General features: G+C 36.6%; 1 protein-coding gene across 1 annotated transcript; it reads left to right on the top strand.

The window, feature by feature from the left end:
* Window positions 1-2,298: 2,298 nt before the first annotated feature.
* GPATCH2 (G patch domain containing 2) lies at window positions 2,299-18,620 on the top strand (the record flags this gene model as incomplete). The annotated part of the gene is made up of 4 exons (XM_010151147.1): window positions 2,299-3,005; window positions 8,422-8,483; window positions 17,222-17,404; window positions 18,541-18,620. Coding segments are annotated over exons 1-4 (1,023 nt in total), but the record flags the coding sequence as incomplete, so codon positions are not given.
* Between the last annotated feature and the right edge of the window lie 1,894 nt (window positions 18,621-20,514).

Genomic DNA, 20,514 nt, shown 5'->3' with positions numbered 1-20,514 from the left:
AGTTCAGTTTTTGGTGCCCCTCTGCTTCTATCAGTTCGCTATGTATGTGAAAGCCTGTGGCAGAAGGGCTGGGCAGGCAGCTGGGGAAATTCATGTCTCCAGTTAACCCAAATAAATGCACTGGAGTTTCTGTTCGATTCTCCTGTTATATTAGTGTGGAAGTATTAGCCCCTTAAATCTCAAGGAAATTTTTGATATGCACATCTGCAAGGATACCTGTCTTTCAGGGGTGTTTAAAGGGGCTAGTGCCCTCACTGTTGTGCAGTTATAGCTGCTGAGAAACGTGGGTTAATGCATCTGTCTAAGCATCATGTGTAGAAACCCTGTATAAATATACCTGTGCTTGTTTCTACTGGTGGTTGAAATTTCTACTACACAAGCAAAAAATCCCCACACCCTCCTAAAACCCTCGTCAGTAATTGAAATTTTGTAAACTCCATGTAAGAATCAATTTGAAATCATATTGATGCCACATGTCTCTAAGTAATTTCTAGGTTAATTGGCTTCCACTTTTTTTCTTTCCCTCTGAATTTTCAGAATGTTATTGTTTCAGTTGGAATTCTTTTCCTACTGTGTTTCTTCTCAGAAGTATTTTTGTGTGATTATGGAGGGTTTGATTCTTGGAATCAAATGGATTAAGGAGAAAGTATAACATTCTTCCAGAGCTGTCTCACCACTTAAAAGACAATATGATGATTCTGCTGTACTGAGAGCCAAAGAAAATGTTAGGTTAAGAGGGAGTAATAGGACTAGAGTTTACAGCAGGACAGAAAAAGAGGTATGGCAGATAAATGCAAATATCACAGTAGTTTCAGGATTTTAAAATGAGCTTGTGTTTCTACCACTCTCTGTGCTTTTGTTGGTCTCGCAGTTGAAGTGTTTAAAGTAAGTACTTCTGAAAAAGGTTTAAAGGAGAAGGTATCATTCCCTTAGGTAAGATATTTCCTGCCCAGCTTAGTTTTCTCATTAAACATAGTCTTCAGTTCCCACATTAATATTGAAAATTTGTGGGCTTTACATTCATGACTGTCAACTTGGCCATCACCATTAAGTACCTTTAACGCTGGTGTTTGTGGTGTGAGGGAACCTGTGTGCTATGTGTCTAGATTTTCTCCACGTTTACAACTCTGCTGGTATGGGTAGAAAACCATTTAATTCCTCCATCGATTTATGTTGTAAAACAAAGTGAAGAGTCTTACTTTAAATGTTCTCTACATAATTTACTGTCTTCCATATTTATCAGTTGGCAGTAAAGAACATGAACATTATTCTCTGCTTTACCTAAATGAAAGGGGTCTCTGGTGCTTTGATGTGAGAATTTGATTGCTCTGTATACAGAGAAAGTTCACAGCCTTCAGAGAGGGATTAGAGTTCAGCAGCAATCATTTAATGTTTCTCTTCTTTTCGTAATTATGTCCGTGTAATGCTTGGGTGAACTTACTGAAGCATACTGAGTTAAAGACATGCTAAATGCTACTGAAATTTGAGGAGGAAGGAGCAAAACATTTAAAGGATAAGGCCTTAATCAGATACTGTGTGTTTAGGGATATTTATCCTTACACAAGCATGTGATTCTGTGGATGTGAGTTGCCTACATGTAGTGGGAAACTTTGTGTTTAATATTCTAGAATTACCTGTAGCAGAGTATTCTCTCAACTTAATATCACTCCACTGAATCAGTATCTTTTAAAAAATGAAACAGATGGGATGTTTGGAAAGACTGAATCAGTCGCTATAAAAAAAAGTCATTGGTTAGGCAGCATGAAGAGATAATTATGCTTAAAACATTTTATCATAATGACAACTCTTAAACAGAACTCACAGTATACTATCAAGGAGGAATATTATGTATTCCATTTCCCATTCGTAGATTTAAAACATGTGTCCTACCTGAAATTGGGTGAATGATCTTTGTTGATGCTCTCGCCATGCAGAATCCCTGAAAATCATAAAAATACGATGAGGTGAATTAAAACCAAACAATAATAGTGAGGTCAAAACCAAATGGGGGATCTCCTCCCAGCCCCTCCTCTTTCCAACGTGGAAATTTGGGAAGATACCTTGTGAAAAAGGATGTATGCTGATGTGTTGTGAATTGTATAGGGCTGGTTGGCATGGCTTTGTGTCTCAGCAGAAATACAATAGTCTTTATAGGATGGACATTCAGACTATCTTGCCTAAAGTGACTAAAATGATTTTGGCACATAAAATGGTTATAGAGTTTATGCTTAACGCTTCAGATTAATTTGTTGTTTTCTTGTGTTGTGTTTTTTTCTTTCCTTGAAACATAGGCATTTCAGTAGGACTATGGAGGAGCTGGTTCATGATCTAGTCTCAGCACTGGAGGAAAGTTCGGAGCAAGCCAGAGGAGGTTTTGCTGATACTGGAGATCATTCTCGAAGCGTGTCTTGTCTTCTAAAGCGACAGGCAAGGAAAAGGAGGGGAAGAAAAAGACGTTCGTTTACCACCCACCATCCCTGGGAGACTGGTCACTGCTTAAGTGAAGGTTCTGATTCCAGTTTAGAAGAATCAAACAAAGACTACAGGGAGAATCATGCTAATAAGAAGGACCACAGTGACTCTGATGACCAGTTGTTGGTTGCTAAACGTAGGCCTTCCTCAAACTTAAATAACATTAGAGGCAAAAGACCTCTGTGGCATGAACCAGATTTGGCTGTTGACAGCTTGGGAAACAGAACTTTGCGCAGGAGAAGAAAGGTAAAACGGATGGCGATAGATCTGCCATCAGAAGTCTCTAATGCACTGACCATAACTCAACAGCAGGATAACAGCAGAGATCAAGAAATGGACAATAACAATAAATCATACCAACACCAAGAGTTTTCAAAGAGCAAAGTGAAAAAAAGAAAAGTAGCTGCATCACGACAAGGACCAGAAATCTTGGATGAAGGAGTAGTTATAGAAAATGAAGAAGTGAACCAAGCAAATAAGGACAAAATGGAGTATGAGGAGCAAAAAGGCTCAGATGAGAACATGAGTGACAGGTTATTCTTTCTCTTCCTTTTTACAGAAACTTTGGATAACGTTTGTTGGCTTTTATTACTCTTGCTTGAATTGGGAATCTTTGGGGTGTTTTTTAATTCCAGAGTTAAAATGTTAGTGTAAATAATATCAGTTTTAACAAGTTACTAATTTTTTTAAGTCCATTTTCTATATGTATGAGTTTCTCAGATTAAGGAGTTCAGCATAAATAGTCATATAGCAGAAGAATAACCAAGGAAATGTTTTTTTTGAAAGAATACATTCTAATTGTTTCAAGATTAAGAATGACAGAATATACAAATGATTAATATGTTTTTTTCTGGGTATTTCAACTAGTGACAGTTCTCAGACAAAAATTAAGTGTTTTTCCAATTTCTAGACATTGGTGCTTTGATTGTTATCTCTATTCATCAGAAAGGTTGTCAGTGTTTAGAGTCACCATTTAGACAGTATGTTCTTGTGTGTCATGGGCATAAAAAGTCTGCAGGTTGCCAAGGGATATACATCATTTATGAAATGCAAAAACCAATTTACAGTTCAGAAACACCTGAGCTTACCATTAGAAAAATGGGGGAGTGATGACCCTTTGGCAGTACACCTCATCCATCCATTCCAGACAGCAGTCATACTACAATGGTAATTGTTTCCAAAGTATTATTTTGACAACACAGTAAGGCGTAAGTCATTTTTTCCACCATACACAAGGGATGTTACCTGCAGAGCCTGGTAAGCTTGATTATGTTTATTCCATGTGTCTGTTTCTGAGTGCAGAACTGTCAACAAGACTCATATTAAAACACGTAATTTTGGTCAGTTTCTTGACAGCACTAGTGTCCCTATTTTTTTGTAGGCATTTCATCTATAAATTGTTAAGCCTTGCTCTTACTGGAGAGATAGAATTGAGGTTCAGAGAGTACCCAGGGGTTTTGACTAGAGCAGAGTGGTAACTTTAACAGCAGCAGTATTGGTGACTAACTCCAGTTGTTGCTGGAAAAGTTCTTCTAAGTCTTTTTGTCACATACTAGTTTTGTCCCTCACCTGCACACAATAAGCAGCTGAAGGAATACTGAGTCTTAAAGATTGTTCCTAATGTCTTAATTACTAGAGCAGAATCTGTCCTTCAGGTCAGGCAGTGTAACTTCAGACATCTCACTTTGACATGCAAGACGGGAGTGTATGTTGGCAGGAAGCCTTTAGAAAACTTCCCTCTTTGTGATACTCTGTTCCCCCAAGTTTGGTACCTAAAACCAGATGATTAAAAACTCCCATGGAGCTAGAAACCATTGCATAGTTTATCATATGTCCATAGTCTTGTCACTTCATTTATAAAACACTTCCTGCTCAAAGGTAACAGTTCTCCAACTCAGAAATTCTGTAGCTAATTTCTGTGTGGAAAAAAGATTAATCAATGTGAAAATCCTCTCATTGACTCCCAAAAGTGTGCTACTTCCATGTCAGTCTGAATAATTTTTTTCCCACACAAAATAAACATTATTGATTTAAGAATTCATCTTCCTCTTCAAAATGCTTAATGTTTTGTTACAGTTAATGTTGTGGTTTTTCAAATTATACTTCAGACATATGTCTCTGGCCCCAGTAAATGGCCTTTAAAACCATTGTCATCTTCAGAGTGTTTTCTGCTTATGCACACAGTTGAGTGATGGCCTGTCATTCTAACGAATTTTTTGCGATGGTCGTCTGTACCAAAAGGTTTGGAAACCACTGAATTAGAAAACTTGCATTCAAAAATGTGATTAGAAACCTACCATATCTAAGCCTCTCGGGTGCATATTATATCTGAATATTTTACATGTGAATTTTTTAAACTTGTTTTAAACTAATTTTACTTAAATACAATAGTGCCTGTATTGTTTGAGATAATTTAGCCTGAAGTATTAGAAACAACTAGAAAACTTTGTTCCAGAGATTATGTTCTAAAAGTAAAAGCTGAGATTTTAAAAGGGAACATGAGTTTTTGTAAGGTTGCACAAAATACAGAGTGCATCTGGGATAAGACTCAAGACTTGTGCTTCAGCAACACTTGCTGGAAAGGAAAAAATGGAGTGTACAAAGCTGCTCTAATTTTGTACATTTGTGTACATACAGTTTAATTATTCCAAAAATTATTAATTTTTTAGAAGTTCAGTTTTTGAAAACAGACCAGTAATTTTTAATGAGAGTTAAATTGCTTGGGTCTAAATCTGGTGAGAAGTTTTCAGTGTATACATGAAATTACTTGAAAATAACATAACGTGTATTTGAAGGGCACACTGAAAATGCCAAGTGATGCTTCTTTTGCAGTCTTCTATCTGTGTGTGTGTTCAAACACCAAACAACAATAACTGGTTTTTAAGTGCAGGGTTCAGAAGCACAAGCAGGAGTCCTCAAGCTCTTAAAATGTCAGCATCTAAATGATCCCAAAGATGAATTCCTGTTAGGTTGGTTTTGAGAAACCAATGAAAGGAGATTTTTTTTTTTGTCATCAGAGCCTGTCCTTTGCTCGTTCTCCTTTATCCTCAGTGCTAATCTCCTTGGCAGGTTTCGGCCAAGGTTGGCAATGCAAGGAGTTCTGGGTGATATTTAATTCCTGCAAGCTTTGGCAATTGTGTTTTTAAGTGACTAAATAGAGGGGAAATCTCAATTGCCCCTTTTGAAAGAGAGCAGCAGTGAAATACCTGCCCGCTGGCCGGCCATTCAGTAGAAGTACAGCGGCTGGTGAGTCCTTGGGGCCAAGCTTAGTTAGCCAACAAAGGTCACAGGTCTCATGAAACGATGGTATGGGACAGTTTGGTAGTAATAATGACTACCAAAACCAATTATTTCTTCTTTGTTTTTGCAAATGTATAAATAAAGCCGTGAAAGCTTTTTGGATAGCAGAGGTGTTCTTTCCAAGTTTTTGCTTGCATACCCTATGTTATAGGACTAAAAGGAATCTGTAGCTTTTTTCTGTTTCCTGGAAGTTACGTGGGGAGTCAAATTCTCATTACAAAGCAGAGGAATTAGCAATATAGAGTGCAAAAATATATTAAAACTGGAAATAAATTTCACCATAACAGCTTTCATGTACTTAGATATTAATGTATTAATCCCAGAAGTTTTGAATTGATTAAGAGAAATGACTGACGTGTAGCAATTACCTCACATGTGATCCCTGCCCTATTTGACTGTAGCCTGAGGACAATGAACCCTGTGGCTGCCATGGATATGCTAGTGTTATGGTTTGGGGTTGTTTTTTTTTAAACAAACATTATTATTTGTAATTTTGAAAATTTCAAGCAAATATGTTTTCATGAACTGGCTAGTCTTTCAGTAGGAATTACTGCAGAATTGAAGTATCTTAAAAAAAAAAAAGGAAGGAAGGAGGCTGTTCCCAATACTGTAAATTTTTGTGTGGAAAGTGGCCAAAATACTAGGGTTGAAAGGGTTTCCTAGCTTTCGTTTTTGAAAGTACAATTAAACAACAAATGGATAGGAAGAATCTATGACAAGGGGGTCATTTTTCTTTGAGATATGTGATGTAAAATTGTGTACAATGAAATGTAAGGACAGTAAAGCCATCTATGTTGTAAATAAAGTGAGGATGGGATGCTTGCTAGAAAGAAGTTGCTAGGATTTGCAACCCTAGAAAGTTCAAATTTTGGTCTCCCTCATGAAAGATGGTTCTGTTCTCATTGCATGCCTGTCATCTTTCTTCTGCTTAGGGCAATTGTGGAAGCTTAAGTCTGTTCTGATTATATTCTGTATAAAAGGTGATAGTATTGCTTATACAGTAAGAATATGGATAAGCAGAAGAAACAACAAAGATTAAGAAAACCTACTCTTCAAACGCAGAGCTGTATATACCTTTTCTTAAATCGCTGCTTTGTGTCTCCTGATGCCGTATTGTTTCAAATCATCTAAAAGAAAGATTCAAAAACCAACTAGGTATTTATAATTAAACACAAATTAGATGAATCTTATATAATTCGTATTAACAAGCTTTAAAAAAAAATTGGTGCTTACGTTTGTGAGAGATTAATATTTAAAAGGAAACAATTTTCCAAAATGTACTTGTTATTTAGAAACAAAAGTAAAACTAATTTATTATTAGAAACTAACTAAAAATCACAGAATCATAGAATCACAGAATGGTTTGGGTTGGAAGGAACCTTAAAGCCCATCTAGTTCCAACCCCCCTGCCATGGGCAGGGACACCTTGCACTAGACCAGCTTGCTATTTCAAATAATTGAAAGCAACTAAATTCAAGTAACAAACTGCATGTATGTTTTAATATGAATAGGTATAGAAAGGTAAACAGACCTCAAATTCTTATAAATAGCTTGTATGGAACCTTGTGGTAGCCATAGAATTTGTAAGTTGTACTTAAATTTGTGTGGTAAACCGAAATGACTTGGGTTTTGTTGGGGGTTGTTTTGTTGTTGTTGTTGGTTTTTTTCCCAAAGAAACCCCAGATCTACATATTGCTAAGTAAAAGGTGATTAAATTTTGGTGAGAATATTACTTCCTTAGCAGAGCTACTCTGTTGACGAAAATGAAAGTAAATAGTTTACAAAAAAATCCTTTTGTGTGAAACTCGCTAGAAGTATGATCTGTAATTCTGTGGTTTTGTGTGATCTGTATTGTTAAGACAATTCTGGTTTAAAATGTAGAGACATGGAATATTGTTTGTAACAATGTTGATACAGCAAAGAACAAAATACTTTACCTTTTGATGTCTTTAAATTCAAAGAGAAGTGTGTGCATGTTGTATACATAAATTTTAATTTTAAGGCCATGATGGAAGTCACACGAAAGAAAACTGTACCTTCTGTTTTTTATTGCTGTTATGATCGTTGATCCTGCTTATTTTCTTCAGGGTAACCTTTAATTTTATTTAATTGGCTAGCTGTGTTATAAACTTTTTTCTTTCTTCCCAAGTAGTATGTCATGAAACCTTAAGCAGTGTCTTTTCCAGGATACTTGCAAATTGTGTTTAGAATGGTAATTTGATTTTTTCAGACTCTTACATTTCATGTGCTGAAGGAAGGCTTAGGTTGCTTTTGATTGAGACTTTTCTTATTTTATTGAGCAGTGGTGTTCCAGGATCAAGCTGAATTGCACAGCATAAGAAGGAAGCAGTGAGCATTTGATGGAAGCAGATAATAAAATGCATCAATTGTGTCAGCACCTCGTTGCAGTCACATCTGGCTTACTGTCAGGGTACCATTAGATTCCCGTGGTTTTATGTGCCAAAAATAATATGCTTTGTAGTTAATGGAACTAGGATGTTTGCAGTTTGATTAAAAAAATAATCATCCTATTTTTTTTCCGATCTTTGTTGGGCTTAAGTTCAATTTGAGCACAGCCTTGTCTCCTTAAAATTTTACGACTGAAAGATCAATTGTTCTTTTGATCTGTTTTTCTTTCTCTTATTACAGTGAATCCAGCAGTCTGAGCAGCAGTGATGCTGGTTTGTTTACCAATGATGAGGGAAGACAAGGTATTGAAACAATCTTTCCCTTCTCCACCCCTCAAACCACATCAGTTGAAATTCTGTAAGCGTTATAAGTTATTCCATAGGCTAATTACTGTGTCTCAGTTGCTATTGTTCTTTTAATGAGCTAAAGTATAGCTTTCTTACTGGGTTTTTTGAAATGTTACCACAGGGTGTCCTGAATCCATGACTTGGTGAAAAGCTGTCTCTAAAAGCATTCTCTGTAATATAATAAGCATCTCCAAAAATTACCTATATTAAGTTTTAATTTTTCTGTTGCTCCAATTTTTGGTCAGGACTCTGTGATCATAGTACTGCTTCTCAAAGTATTTTTGAGGTGTCCTTTTTTTCTTCCAAATTGATATGGCAGAATTTTATAGTGTTATCATTCGGTGGTTTGTTTGAAAAATGAATAAAAGATTAATGTCCTCCCTGCTGAAATTTTTTTTCATTAATCTAAAATGCACTGAAGGTTCAAAATTTTCCTTTAGTATGCATCATGTTCTAATGTGATAAAACTATTGAGGATCATAGTGTAAGATTTTTTTATTGTTTTTCCCCCAGCTTTAGTGTTTATTGCCATCTTTAAGTGCAACACACTTACCTGTATTATGCTAGCATCTTTGTGCCCAGCTCATGCACTAGGAAATCACTCTTTGACAGTATACAAAAAAGAGACATGATTAAGACTTGGTTTTCTGTTGGCAATTCTATGTTAATGGAAATGGAGATTATTATGCAGTTTGCCACAGACTATTAAGTGTTTGCAAGAAAATAAATCCTGGCCCATTCCACAGATCTAGGTTAAAGGTTCATTGTGATTGGTTTTTTGTCTTTGTTTTTGGGTTTTTTTCTCTCTAATGTGTAATTCAGTTTCTTTTGTTTTTTTATCTTCTGCTTTAATGTTACAGTAGGGAGATGATTTTTCAGACTTAGAAGTGTTACCTTCCTTGCTCAGCAGTAACTCGTGCTACAGAGTACCTGTTTTCAGTTGTGCTAACATAGCTTTTTAAAAGAATTTACTCTTTTTGAAAGTTTAGATTGATCTTTTAACTTCAGATTCAAAGTATTTCAATATGAGACAAGTCACAAAGATTTCCCTTTACTTCCTTATATGAGTTTTTCCTGGCTTACAGTTTTTAAAAATTTTTTTCTTCTATATTGGTATATAATGTGACCTACCACATTTCATAATTACATGATTTATTTGAATTACCCTTCTGATATATTTGTATCAATATTTTTGTCCTGAACTAAATTATTTAAATCTTTTAATAATATGTTTGAAAATGTCTCTGTTAACTTTCTGGCTTTCTCATATATTTTGTGGGAGGAGTAAAGGGGAGGGATTGGTGAACAACGGTGTTCTTTCTCTGATGTGGTGTTATCTTTTTAGTGTTGGTTCTTTACTATAATGCTGTAATTTTTTTCTGTTTGATTTGTAATTTTCAAGCAGAAAGCATTAGACCTGAAATAGTGTTTTGAAATATGAATAAATATAATGACAATAATTAGAGAAGGATATTGTCAGCACAAAATTTTTCTTTTTTAATCTCTGCTTTGAACTAGTTATTTTGTGGGAATGATCAGAAGACCATTAGCTTTACACTGCCTCTCAGATATTCTTCGTTCTGTATTATAGCTTTGGTTTTGTGAAGACTTGTCTGTGAAAGTATAATCATAGATCCTACTGTAAAACCAGAATTGTTTGTTTTCTCATAATACTTATTCCCCCAAAAGAAAATTCTAGTAATTTTTATCTTTGTACTTCTGTTATGAAGTAAAATGAGGTTATTTTATCTCTGTGGAATAATTTGTAGCTGAGATGTATACAAATATATGAAAAGAATGAAGGAAGGAGAAAATAAATCTGATAAAAGCAAAAAAAAAGCCTAGATGAGAGAAACGAAGCTGGGAGATGGCAGGATGAAAATGTATCAAAGGGAGAACTGGCTGATTTTTGTGTGTTTTTTAAAAGCTAAGCTGATTCCTGTTTTCCCAGTGTCCCTCCTCCAGGATATATGTTCAGAATATCAGCATCTTGACCTCATTTGTAGTTCAAATTTTCTGCACTTCTGACTTCAGGTTTCCGCTAAGTCAAGTGGAGAACCAGAGATTGATTAATGCTGCCTGGTGAAATACTTGGTTTAAATTATGTGCTTGCCATCGTTCAGAAGTTTGGGTAGCAGAGGACAAGAGGATCCTGTTCTCCAGGGCAAGATTTGTTCATTTTGTGTCTCTGAGATTAAGAACCATATTCCATTTATTGTAGATGAATACTCTTCATAAAACCCTAATTAATTCCCAAAGCATATCCATTCTATGGGACAAACATTCCAGAAAAGAAAGTGATCTAAAGCAGCAATTTCTCTGAGCAGTTGGCCAGTCAGTCAAATAGTTGAGTATTTAGTTCTGAACTTTGGAGTGCCTGACCTTGCAACACTTTCCAAAATTGTTTCAGAAAGGGAAAGGAAATAAATTCCACCACAATAACTCTACTCCTCTGTACACAGACTTTCAGAAGAACTTCAGCTTTTATAATTGGATTCAAGAAGACCAGGTGTAGCTATAATTGGGGGTAGTAGTGAGTTAATTGCTAGATATATTTTAATTGCCATCAATTGCTATGATAAAAGAAAATTGCTGAGACTGGAAAATCCTGTGTTGAGCTTCTAATACGTGGTGTGCCATCTAACATTTAAAAATACCCACTTTATACCCTCTTTGTTTCCAGCCTGCCTCTTCCAGTCTTAGAGCTTGTTTGTTTGATTTGTTTTGTTCTTACGAAGTCCTCATCTGAGCCTAGCCATGCTTGTCCTCCTTTTCCAAGTTATCCAGGTGCTGATGCTAGGTCATGTGAGAGGACAGAAGTGGCTATATTGCGGTTCACTATTCTACTATCATAGTATCTTCTGGCAGAAGCAATTGGTACTCAGTGTTTCACAGTCCCAATATGGGACTTTCTTCTGTGAAACATTGTATACACTGTGCAGTTAGCCAGCAAACGCTTGAAGATCACAAAATGCTCAGTACTGGTACAGTCAGTGAAGAAGATAGCTGCTACCTATTAATTGCTAACTATTAATAAACCTCAAGGGAGTTCTTATGACTTGTATTTTTTTCAAAGGTTTGTTAATGGGCAAGATCTGGGGTAAGATTTAATATAGTTAGCAAAAAAAATTAAAATCCTCTGTAAATACTAAGCCCTTGAGCCCTTGAGTATGGAGGTGGGAGAGCCTGCCAACAAAGTGAAAGAACTGAGCGAGAAATCCATGTGACTTTCCTTTTTCTTCCTTCTCTTTCCTTTGTTCCGAATAACATCTTCATAAATGGCTGTTTTGCAGTTATTAAAGACTTTATTGCAAAGCAGTGTTAAGCCTGGTGTGGACAACTTCAGCAAGAAGTCTTTAAAAAGAAAGGGTCTAATCTTACACAGCAGCATATAATACAGACATTATAAGCCGAGTTAGTAGGATCTCCTGCACTTTCAAGGCACTTTACAGGTGGGCTTTACAAACGTGCTTTATAAGTTCAGCTTTCAACACAATGTTAACAAAACTGTAACATTATTTAAACACTAGTTGATATTATTGCTGTTTTGGGGGAAAAAAATCAAATTGGAGGTATATTATTCAATAAATTTTATAGTGTGGGCATGGCAAATAAAACATTATATTCTGCATTCCTAGTCCATCTGCACCTACTAGTACACTTGGGGAAATTCAAAGTTTGACTTAAGACCTCTTAAATCATGACATGCAGCACTTGAAATGTCCTTTAAGATTTAAGCAAGTAGGAAGGAAAATTATATTAATAAAGTGTTAAACAGTTAAAATTGGAGAAGGTCAGGGAATGTCAGAGTTCCAGTGTGGATGTGGCTAAGCTTTTAAAGATAGCGATTCATTGTTTTATGATTAAACATTATATTCATTACTGTGTCCTTTATGAAGATGACCCACTACTGATTCAGTATATGAGAATTCCATCCTTTGTCTTTTCTAGTGAGAAACTGATTTGTGTCAGGGTGTCCTTCTCCATATATAAAAGAAATACAATGTGCAGTGTTAAGTGTAATCACACCAGTTTTGAACTCTTATGGCTAATTTGTTTATAATTTTTGCAGGTGACAAAGTAATAACATTAAATTCTTGTATATGACCCAAATAGTTGCAATCCTAAATATTGCATGTGGATCACAGTGGTAGAGGTGAACATAAAGTTGAAATCACGTGGTATCCTTAGTACAGTTTATTAATGGCACACATGTACAGTCCTACTCTAGCACAGGGTATGGTATTACACTGGACAGGAGTTGGGGGGAGGCCTTCTTGTGAAGTTCTCCAGCTTGAATCAGAATATTGATGTCCTGCTATCCCTTTTGCCAAGGTGGCTCTGCAAAGCACAAAGCAAGATGCAGTGTGCCTTTGTGGATGGGTAACTTAAGTTTCTGCTTTTCTGCAACTTCTTGTCTGTGCTGCAGTTAATCTGATGTCTCCAGGTAATTATTACAGCTGTTAGCAGTGGAGGGTTTTTTAACCTAGAAAGAGATATACTGGTCATGGAAATGAGACTGGCATCCTAGGGTGTTTCACAGACCGTGTGCTATTGCTCTCTGTGTGCGAGTTGATGGATAATGGAGCAGCACAGTGTCAAGTGGTGTTTACAGGACACTGATGCCAGGCTCTTTTTGTGGTAGGCTCTCAAAGCAGGTTGTGGTTGTTACATGCAAGCACATGTACACTGTATGTGACTGCTATGGAGGGTAGTCTGGCCATTTTGAAATAAACAGAATTTTCCCCCTCTTCCTAGTTTTGTGTGTAGTGGAAAGTCTGTTTGTTGTAATCCTGCACTGCTTTAGCTAAAATACAGTTCGGGTGAAGATATTCCGAATGTGAAACTGATGGTGATGCAGATGGGGTCTTTGCTCATAGAGAAACCATAGGAAGCTGACAAATCATTTTATAAACTTAAAAGGGAAAGGCAAGTAATTTAACATAGAATCACAGAATGGTTTGGGTTGGAAGGGACCTTAAAGATCATCTAGTTCCAACCCCCCTGCCATGGGCAGGGACACCCTCCACTGGACCAGGTTGCTCAAAGCCTCATCCACATGAAAAGAGTGCTAATAAAATAAACATGTAAACTCAGTAACACAGAAGTGAAAATTGGGGAGATAGTAATTGGGTGAAGGGGAAAGCTTAAAATGTTGGGTTTTCTTTTTGGTTTGGTTGGTGGGGGTTTTTGGGGATTGATTTGTGTTGGGTTTTTTTTCCCCACTGATCAGTAGAACTATAATTGAATGTAAATTGCTCTGAAGTAATTCCTTGAAGCATTAACATTACCCACAGACAAGTTTGTTGTATTTTAAATATGTGGTTAGGAGAATGCATGGGCTCAGAGATCAGGTTTCGGAGATCTGGAGTTGGTTTTACCTTTCCTGTACCTTGAACACATACGATAATTTTCTGTGATCTTGTGCTGAGTAGAGGTTCGGCAGCCCTAAGAGGAAAGGACAGTGTAGTGAGTCTTTTGAAGTATTTTGAAGTAAAATATGCTGCTTTGAATTTTTAAGTCTCAACTGTTCATGTTTTCTATATATACTGTGTTGCCTTTTGAGAGCTGCGAATTAACTAGCATAAAATGCAAGTATTTGGTTACCAAACTCTTGAGCGGGGAGGCTTCTGTGTTATATTGCCTATATATATGAGGTCAGGAATTGATTAAATGCAGTGGTCTCCCCTGACTCCTTTTGAAAAGGGCATCCATTCAGGGTGGAGCAACTGGTAAACAGAATGCCTGTGGGTGCTTTCACCTGTGTACGAACAGTATTAATAGGTTTATGCTTGCCTCAAAGTGATATGATTGAAAATAGTCAAAGAGTTCAGAGTTGTTTAGAGTGCACAAAGAAGCTAAAAGCTAGGTATACCTGCATCCACGTGGGAAAACCCTAAAAGGTTCAAATTTGAAGTCCTTTATTCTGCCTTTGGCAGTAAGCAGCATAAGAGCTTAGAGAAGTGTATTGTAGCAGAACAGGTGAGATGCCTTAACAGATAGTTGCTTAACATGCTTTTCCTTTTTGTGCAATGTGAATATTAGTAGTTTTTTATTTTATCCCAAAGAGCTCTTGTTTGATATACAGGAAAGATACCAGTTTCCTTCCATAGCCACTGTTTTTAGAATCATAGGATCATTAAAGTTGGAAGAAACCATTAAGATCATCAGGTCCAAATGTTAACCTAACAGTGCTAAATCCACCACTAAACCATGTCCCTACGTGCCTCATCTACATGTTTTTTAAATACCTCCAGGCATGGTGGCTCAACCACCTTTTCAGTGAAGAATATTTTCCTCCTATCCACTCTAAACCTCTCCTGGTGCAACTTGAAGCCATTTCCTTTCATCCTATCACTTGTCACTTGGAAGAAGAGACCAACCCCCACCTCTCTGCACCCTCCTTTCAGGTGGCTGTAGAGAGTGATTAAGGTCTCCCTGAGCCTCCTCTTCTCCAGGCTGAAGCCCCCAGCTCACTCAGCCGCTCCTCACAGGACTTATGCTCCAGACCCTTCCCCAGCTTTGTTGCCCTTCTCTGGACACACTCCAGACCGTCAGTGTCTTTCTCGCAGTGAGGGGCCCAAAACTGAACACAGCTTTCGAGGTGCAGCCTCATCAGTGCCAAGTACAGGGGGACAATCCCTGCCCTGGTCCTGCTGGCCACGTTGTTCCTGATACAGGCCAGGATGCTGTTGGCCTTCTTGGCCACCTGGGCACACTGCTGGCTCGTATTCAGCCAGCTGTTGACCAACACCCCCAGGGCCTTTTCCTCCGGGCCGCTTTCCAATCCCTTGTCCCCAAGCCTGTAGCATTCCATGGGGTTGTTATGACCCAAGTGCAGGACTTGAACCCGTAGCCCACCAGGCCAGACCTAAATTATAGGTCTTTGTTCCAAGACTGCACTGCATACCTCTTACAGGTTTTTGTCCTTGAGCCAACTGTGAAACGCAATGTTCACTACATACTCTCTACATAGTTTTATAGCTGAATTTTGTGTAAGAAGACTTCTTTGTTTAGATCTTCCAAACTCTTATGTAGATAAACTTTGTCTGAATTTTGTCATACATTGAAAGCTCTAGAGACTTTGGCTTATAAGAAATACTGTCAGGAACTCAAAAGGAGTTCAAACCTAATTCTGAATCACACGTCAGCCTAATGAAAAGGTGTGATATTTCCCTCGATCACCACCACTTTCTCTGTTCAGTACTCTTAGCCATCCTCCAAAGAAACCATACCTGGCTGTAACAAAACGAAGATGGACTTGATGGTGAATGCCTTTGTGAAATGTCATAGCTGTGAATGAGGTTTAGAATAAATGTGGAGAGTAATCTGAAATGTGCCAGGAACACAAGGAAACTTTTATCTTACTTGGACATACATCTCTCTTTCCACCTCTGTTTTCCCCTTCCTCCATCTGAAAGTTACTGTTCTCTTGCCTCTGCTAGTTTTGCTGATAGCAGTCATCATTAAAGATGAAAGTACCACATTTCACTTGAAAGTGAACTTTGAGGGACCTTAATTATTCTATATTTTTTTTTATGTTTACAGCCATTTTGACTTGTGCTTGGTCTTGAAGTATTCTTTTCATTGCAACAGTTACTTGGAGAAAGTGTGTTGAACTTTATTTTTCCTCAAATCTTGGCTTGGGTTTTCATTATTTATATTTTCCTATTGGGAGGCTGAGTGGCAATGAAATTTTAGACAAATGCTTTTTGTTCTTGAAAATTGTGCCTAATAAATCTTGCATTTGTCTTGCTTAGTCCTGCCTAATGAAAAATTGAAATGCTAAACAAATAGTTTATATGCAGGAATATGATGCATGGTTTGCATACTTTGAAGTACAATTAAAATATACAGCACATCCTTTGAAATCTAATTTTTGGGTGTAACAAAGGAAGCTTGCCATGTCTTAAAAAGGTCTTTTCTGATCTTGTGTGAACTACCTGTTCTGTATAAAAGAACATGTTTTAAAACAAGCATAGCAGTTTATTTTTAGTTGCCAGTGTGTTTATGAAGTAAGTTTAAGATCAGATTTTCAGTTTGTCTTACTTTTGACTTTAAATCCAGATATTTAAATACTACAGCTATGAATATTGTCAGTAAAAATGACCAGCTTTGTATAATGCAGTATAATTCTCAGTCACATGATACTGTCAGTTTTCATTTAAAATCAACTTTTTCAAAACTTATTTCTAAATGAACTTAATCAGATTAACTTCATTTAGTCACATCTGTTCATGATTGTTCTACCCTTTTACTAGCCATACAAATCATGAAATTAAGCTAATTATATACCATTATCAGCTGCAAAGAACTGGTTTCACAGTTTTATACCTTTTAATTCTCTGCAGGAGATTAAGGCTTGTTTTTTCTTAATATGTAAAGTGCAGTAACTTAAATGGATTTCCCTGCAGTCATTGCCAAAGGATTAACTAGTTTATTATTGTGTTTCACTATTGTAAATTGGTTTTAAAACGTTACTTTTTATGTGGCTTCATTGATGGCAATGCCTGTCATGCTGGTTTGAAACACTTTCCAAATAGAACTGCTATGTACGAGTTATTGTTACACAGCTCTAGCACAAAAGAAATAATTGTCCTGTCAGAGTGTTTATTGATGCTAACATCTGATTTTTATCTTCTCTGCTCCTCCCTCTTTTTTGGGGGGCTTGGGGAGATGCTGATCTCACACAGGTGATGATGAACAGAGTGATTGGTTTCATGAAAATGAATCTGGTGGAGCATGCGGAATTACAGGAGTCATTCCGTGGTGGGAACAAGACGATTCTACAGAATTGGAAAGAGAATTGCCTGATCCAGTCTTTGAAAGTATCTTAACCGGGACTTTCCCTCTTATGTCCCGTTCGGGGAGGAGAGGTAAGTAGCAATCAAGCAACTGCAAACTGTAGAATCACTCAGATACAAGAGAAAGGTGTCTGTGGGTTATACAAAATATATTAAAAAATTGACAAGATTTTGGAGTTAGCAGTTTGTGTCCCTGAACAATTTAATTTTTAAGATATCATTAGAGAGAAATAATTTTTAGAAAGTCAATAATTGGATAAGTCAAAGTGTAAAACTTGGCTCATTTTGATAGCCTGCTCTTTTATTTGTTCTACTGATGTTTGCATCGAGAATTAAGTTATTTAAAGTGAATTTTTATATTCCATTTTGTTCTTGGCTTCTGTGATAATGTTTAGAATTCTGTAGACATTCATGAATTCAAAGGCTAGAAGGACTAGTGTGACCATCCACTTTGGTTTCTTCATGGTCAGGCCATATTGTTTGTAGAGAAGAGGGAAGGGTTCCTTTAGAGCAAGGACTGAGATTGTAACTTAGAAAATATGTATTTCCTGCTCCCCACCCCCCTCTTTAAAATACTTCAGACAGCTGTGGATCCAGTGTATCCAATGGTAGGATGTACCAGCATTAGACTACATTTACAGCTGGGAACCCACTCTTGTCTAAAGATGGATTTTGTCAGACTTCAGCCTGCTGCCAAAGAATTTTGTTGTACCTTCCCTCTGCCTCAAGGATTTTCTTTCGCATTCAAATACAGAGCTTTTATGTCAGCAGTGGTCAAATCACTTTTAAACTACTCTGCACACTGAATGCATTGAATTCTTTTCTGAGGCTTATTTTCCTGATTCTTGGAATTGTTTCTGAGGTCTTGGTCTCTGCATATACACCAGATTTAACATTTTTTTAGTACTAATAAAGGTTTAAGTGATGCAAAAATCTCTTGCCTGCTGTAGGTTAGTATGCTCTGCTTATGCAGCCAACTGTACACAGAACCAGGATGGCAGTAAAAATTTTTACAGGAATGTTCACTTTCATGACAAATTAGACTTTCTTTCACTTTTCTTGTTCTGTGCTTTGTGATTCCACTAGTACAATGGTTGACAATATCAAGGTGGTTTTGTTTATCTGAAGTCAGATTAATAGATTGGTATGTAATGGTGAATTTTATTGGTTATATGGTATAGGAAATATTCTTAATTTGTTTTTTATAGGTTTCCAGAGTAGATTTAGTCATCTTCATGGAATGCCAGCAAGAAATATAAAAAAGGCTTCAGGAAACCAGAATGCACTGGTAGGTTCTTTTATTATTGTAAGCTAATGTGCACTGTCCTTAGAGGGTTTTTTAAAAGGCACGTCCCTCTCATGCTTGTTTCCTAATGTTGTAGATAGGTAATGAAATGCTGAAGTTACCAGTACCACTGCTACCTGATTTGTTTGCTTGCTTTTGTTAACAGTTAAATTCTTTCCACTACAATTCTATTGTAATGGAATACTTGTGTGTTCTTTAATGACAGAAACTGTTAAGACAGTTTTTCAGTACCTGTTTTGAACTGAGTGAAGGAAAAGCTGTAGGGGGGTGTTACTTAACATTTTCAGTATATATCTTACATCTGTATGGAAAACCTGTTTCCTCTTGCAGTGAAAGTCAAAACAAAGTTATTTTAAGTTTTTTCTGGTACTGAAAGCATTCTAGGATGGATTGTGGCACAATGATGACTTATGTCATTAATTTTTTTTTCTCTCAAAAGTGCGCTTTGAAAAAATTGTCCTTACTGTCTTCTGCTTGGTTTACTTCTGTATGGTGAGGGGAAAAAGGTATATACAAAAAACTTGAAGCAAGGTAGTAACCTGTGAGACAACATGCTTTCTTTGGTCTGAGTCTGTTCTAAATCTGAGACTACAAATGACAAAGTTTGGTGTTTTGTGCCTTCAGCTCTGGGAGCAATGTTTTTAAGTGAAGGAAAAAAACCCCAGCTGTCCTTGTGTCTTTGTACAGTTCTAATCATTGGAGTTTCCCATAGCTTTTTTCTAAAATAAGATCCTAATTAATTTTTAAGAATTTGTTCTTTAGAGGAGGGCATGAGGAGAAGAGACTTTTCAAATTTAAATGTCTTCATGGTAGTGCAGTCTATTCTTTTCTTATCAGAATAGTGTTTGGAAGAGGAGAATGTGTGAGAATCAGTCTGTAATAAACATATCCCAGCACGATAAATACTGCAACATCAATGTTCTTCATTATTTGAGAACATTAAATGTTTTCAAATGTTAATTTGTAAGGTGCTTTTGAGAAATGTAAGAGCTATTCTGTGTGAAGAGAATAGAAAGAAACTGTTAGAAATTTAACTTGTTTTGAAGAGGGAAGGTTTTTATAATTTAAGTCCCTGTCCAGTAATTGCCATTTGGAGCTGAATAAGATGCTGTAAAACCTTGGCCTGTGATCTCTGCTGTTAGTGGTCGTGAATTAGATGAATGCTATCTAGTTCTTGGTTTCCTATCTACCTATTTTTATTTTTGGTTCAGTGCTTGCTTGAGCATATCTGGGATTTGTAGCCCATTTTCTAGGCTTATTGCAATTTCACTGTGGTATTTTATAGGAGCTATTATAACTGATAGGTTAGCTTCATGGTATTGATGATACATGGCTTAACTACTCTAAAAAGTGCCTTTTCCTCTAAATTGTAAAAAGGTGATTAAATTTCAATTGATGAAGATATACTGTGAATGCATATATAAAAAAAAAATCCTAATGTTTATTTTATGCTACGCTTTCTGGATTGTCCTTAGGAGCCTATTTTGTCTTCCAGTCATGATATATCATATATAAAGACGGTATCATAATTCCCTTTATAAGAAAAATGCAAGCCGATCTACTAAAGACTGATAATTCAGTTACCTCCAGTTATTAAATATCATTTACATTGTGCTGTGAAATGAGGTTGACATCTGAGTGTACCTTCTAGCCACTATGTTTAGGCAGGAGTGCATATATAGAATGGATGTGCACTTGGCTCTTCAGATGCAGTTTTCTGACCTCCTTAATGACTATTTATGTTTGTGGGCACGTCTGCTGCATCTGTCTTTGCAAATGTAGCTATATAACCTGAAGCTCATGTGCTTCCTGTTGTCAGGGATTGCCTCTTAACGAACATCTTTTTTAGATACTTCAATCTGATGACAAAAAAAGT

Source organism: Eurypyga helias, unplaced genomic scaffold, assembly GCF_000690775.1.
Source record: "Eurypyga helias isolate BGI_N326 unplaced genomic scaffold, ASM69077v1 scaffold33304, whole genome shotgun sequence".
NCBI classification, from domain to species: domain Eukaryota; kingdom Metazoa; phylum Chordata; class Aves; order Eurypygiformes; family Eurypygidae; genus Eurypyga; species Eurypyga helias.
The sequence above is the reverse complement of the archived record's forward strand: the minus strand, read 5'-3'. Positions and strand labels throughout refer to the sequence as shown.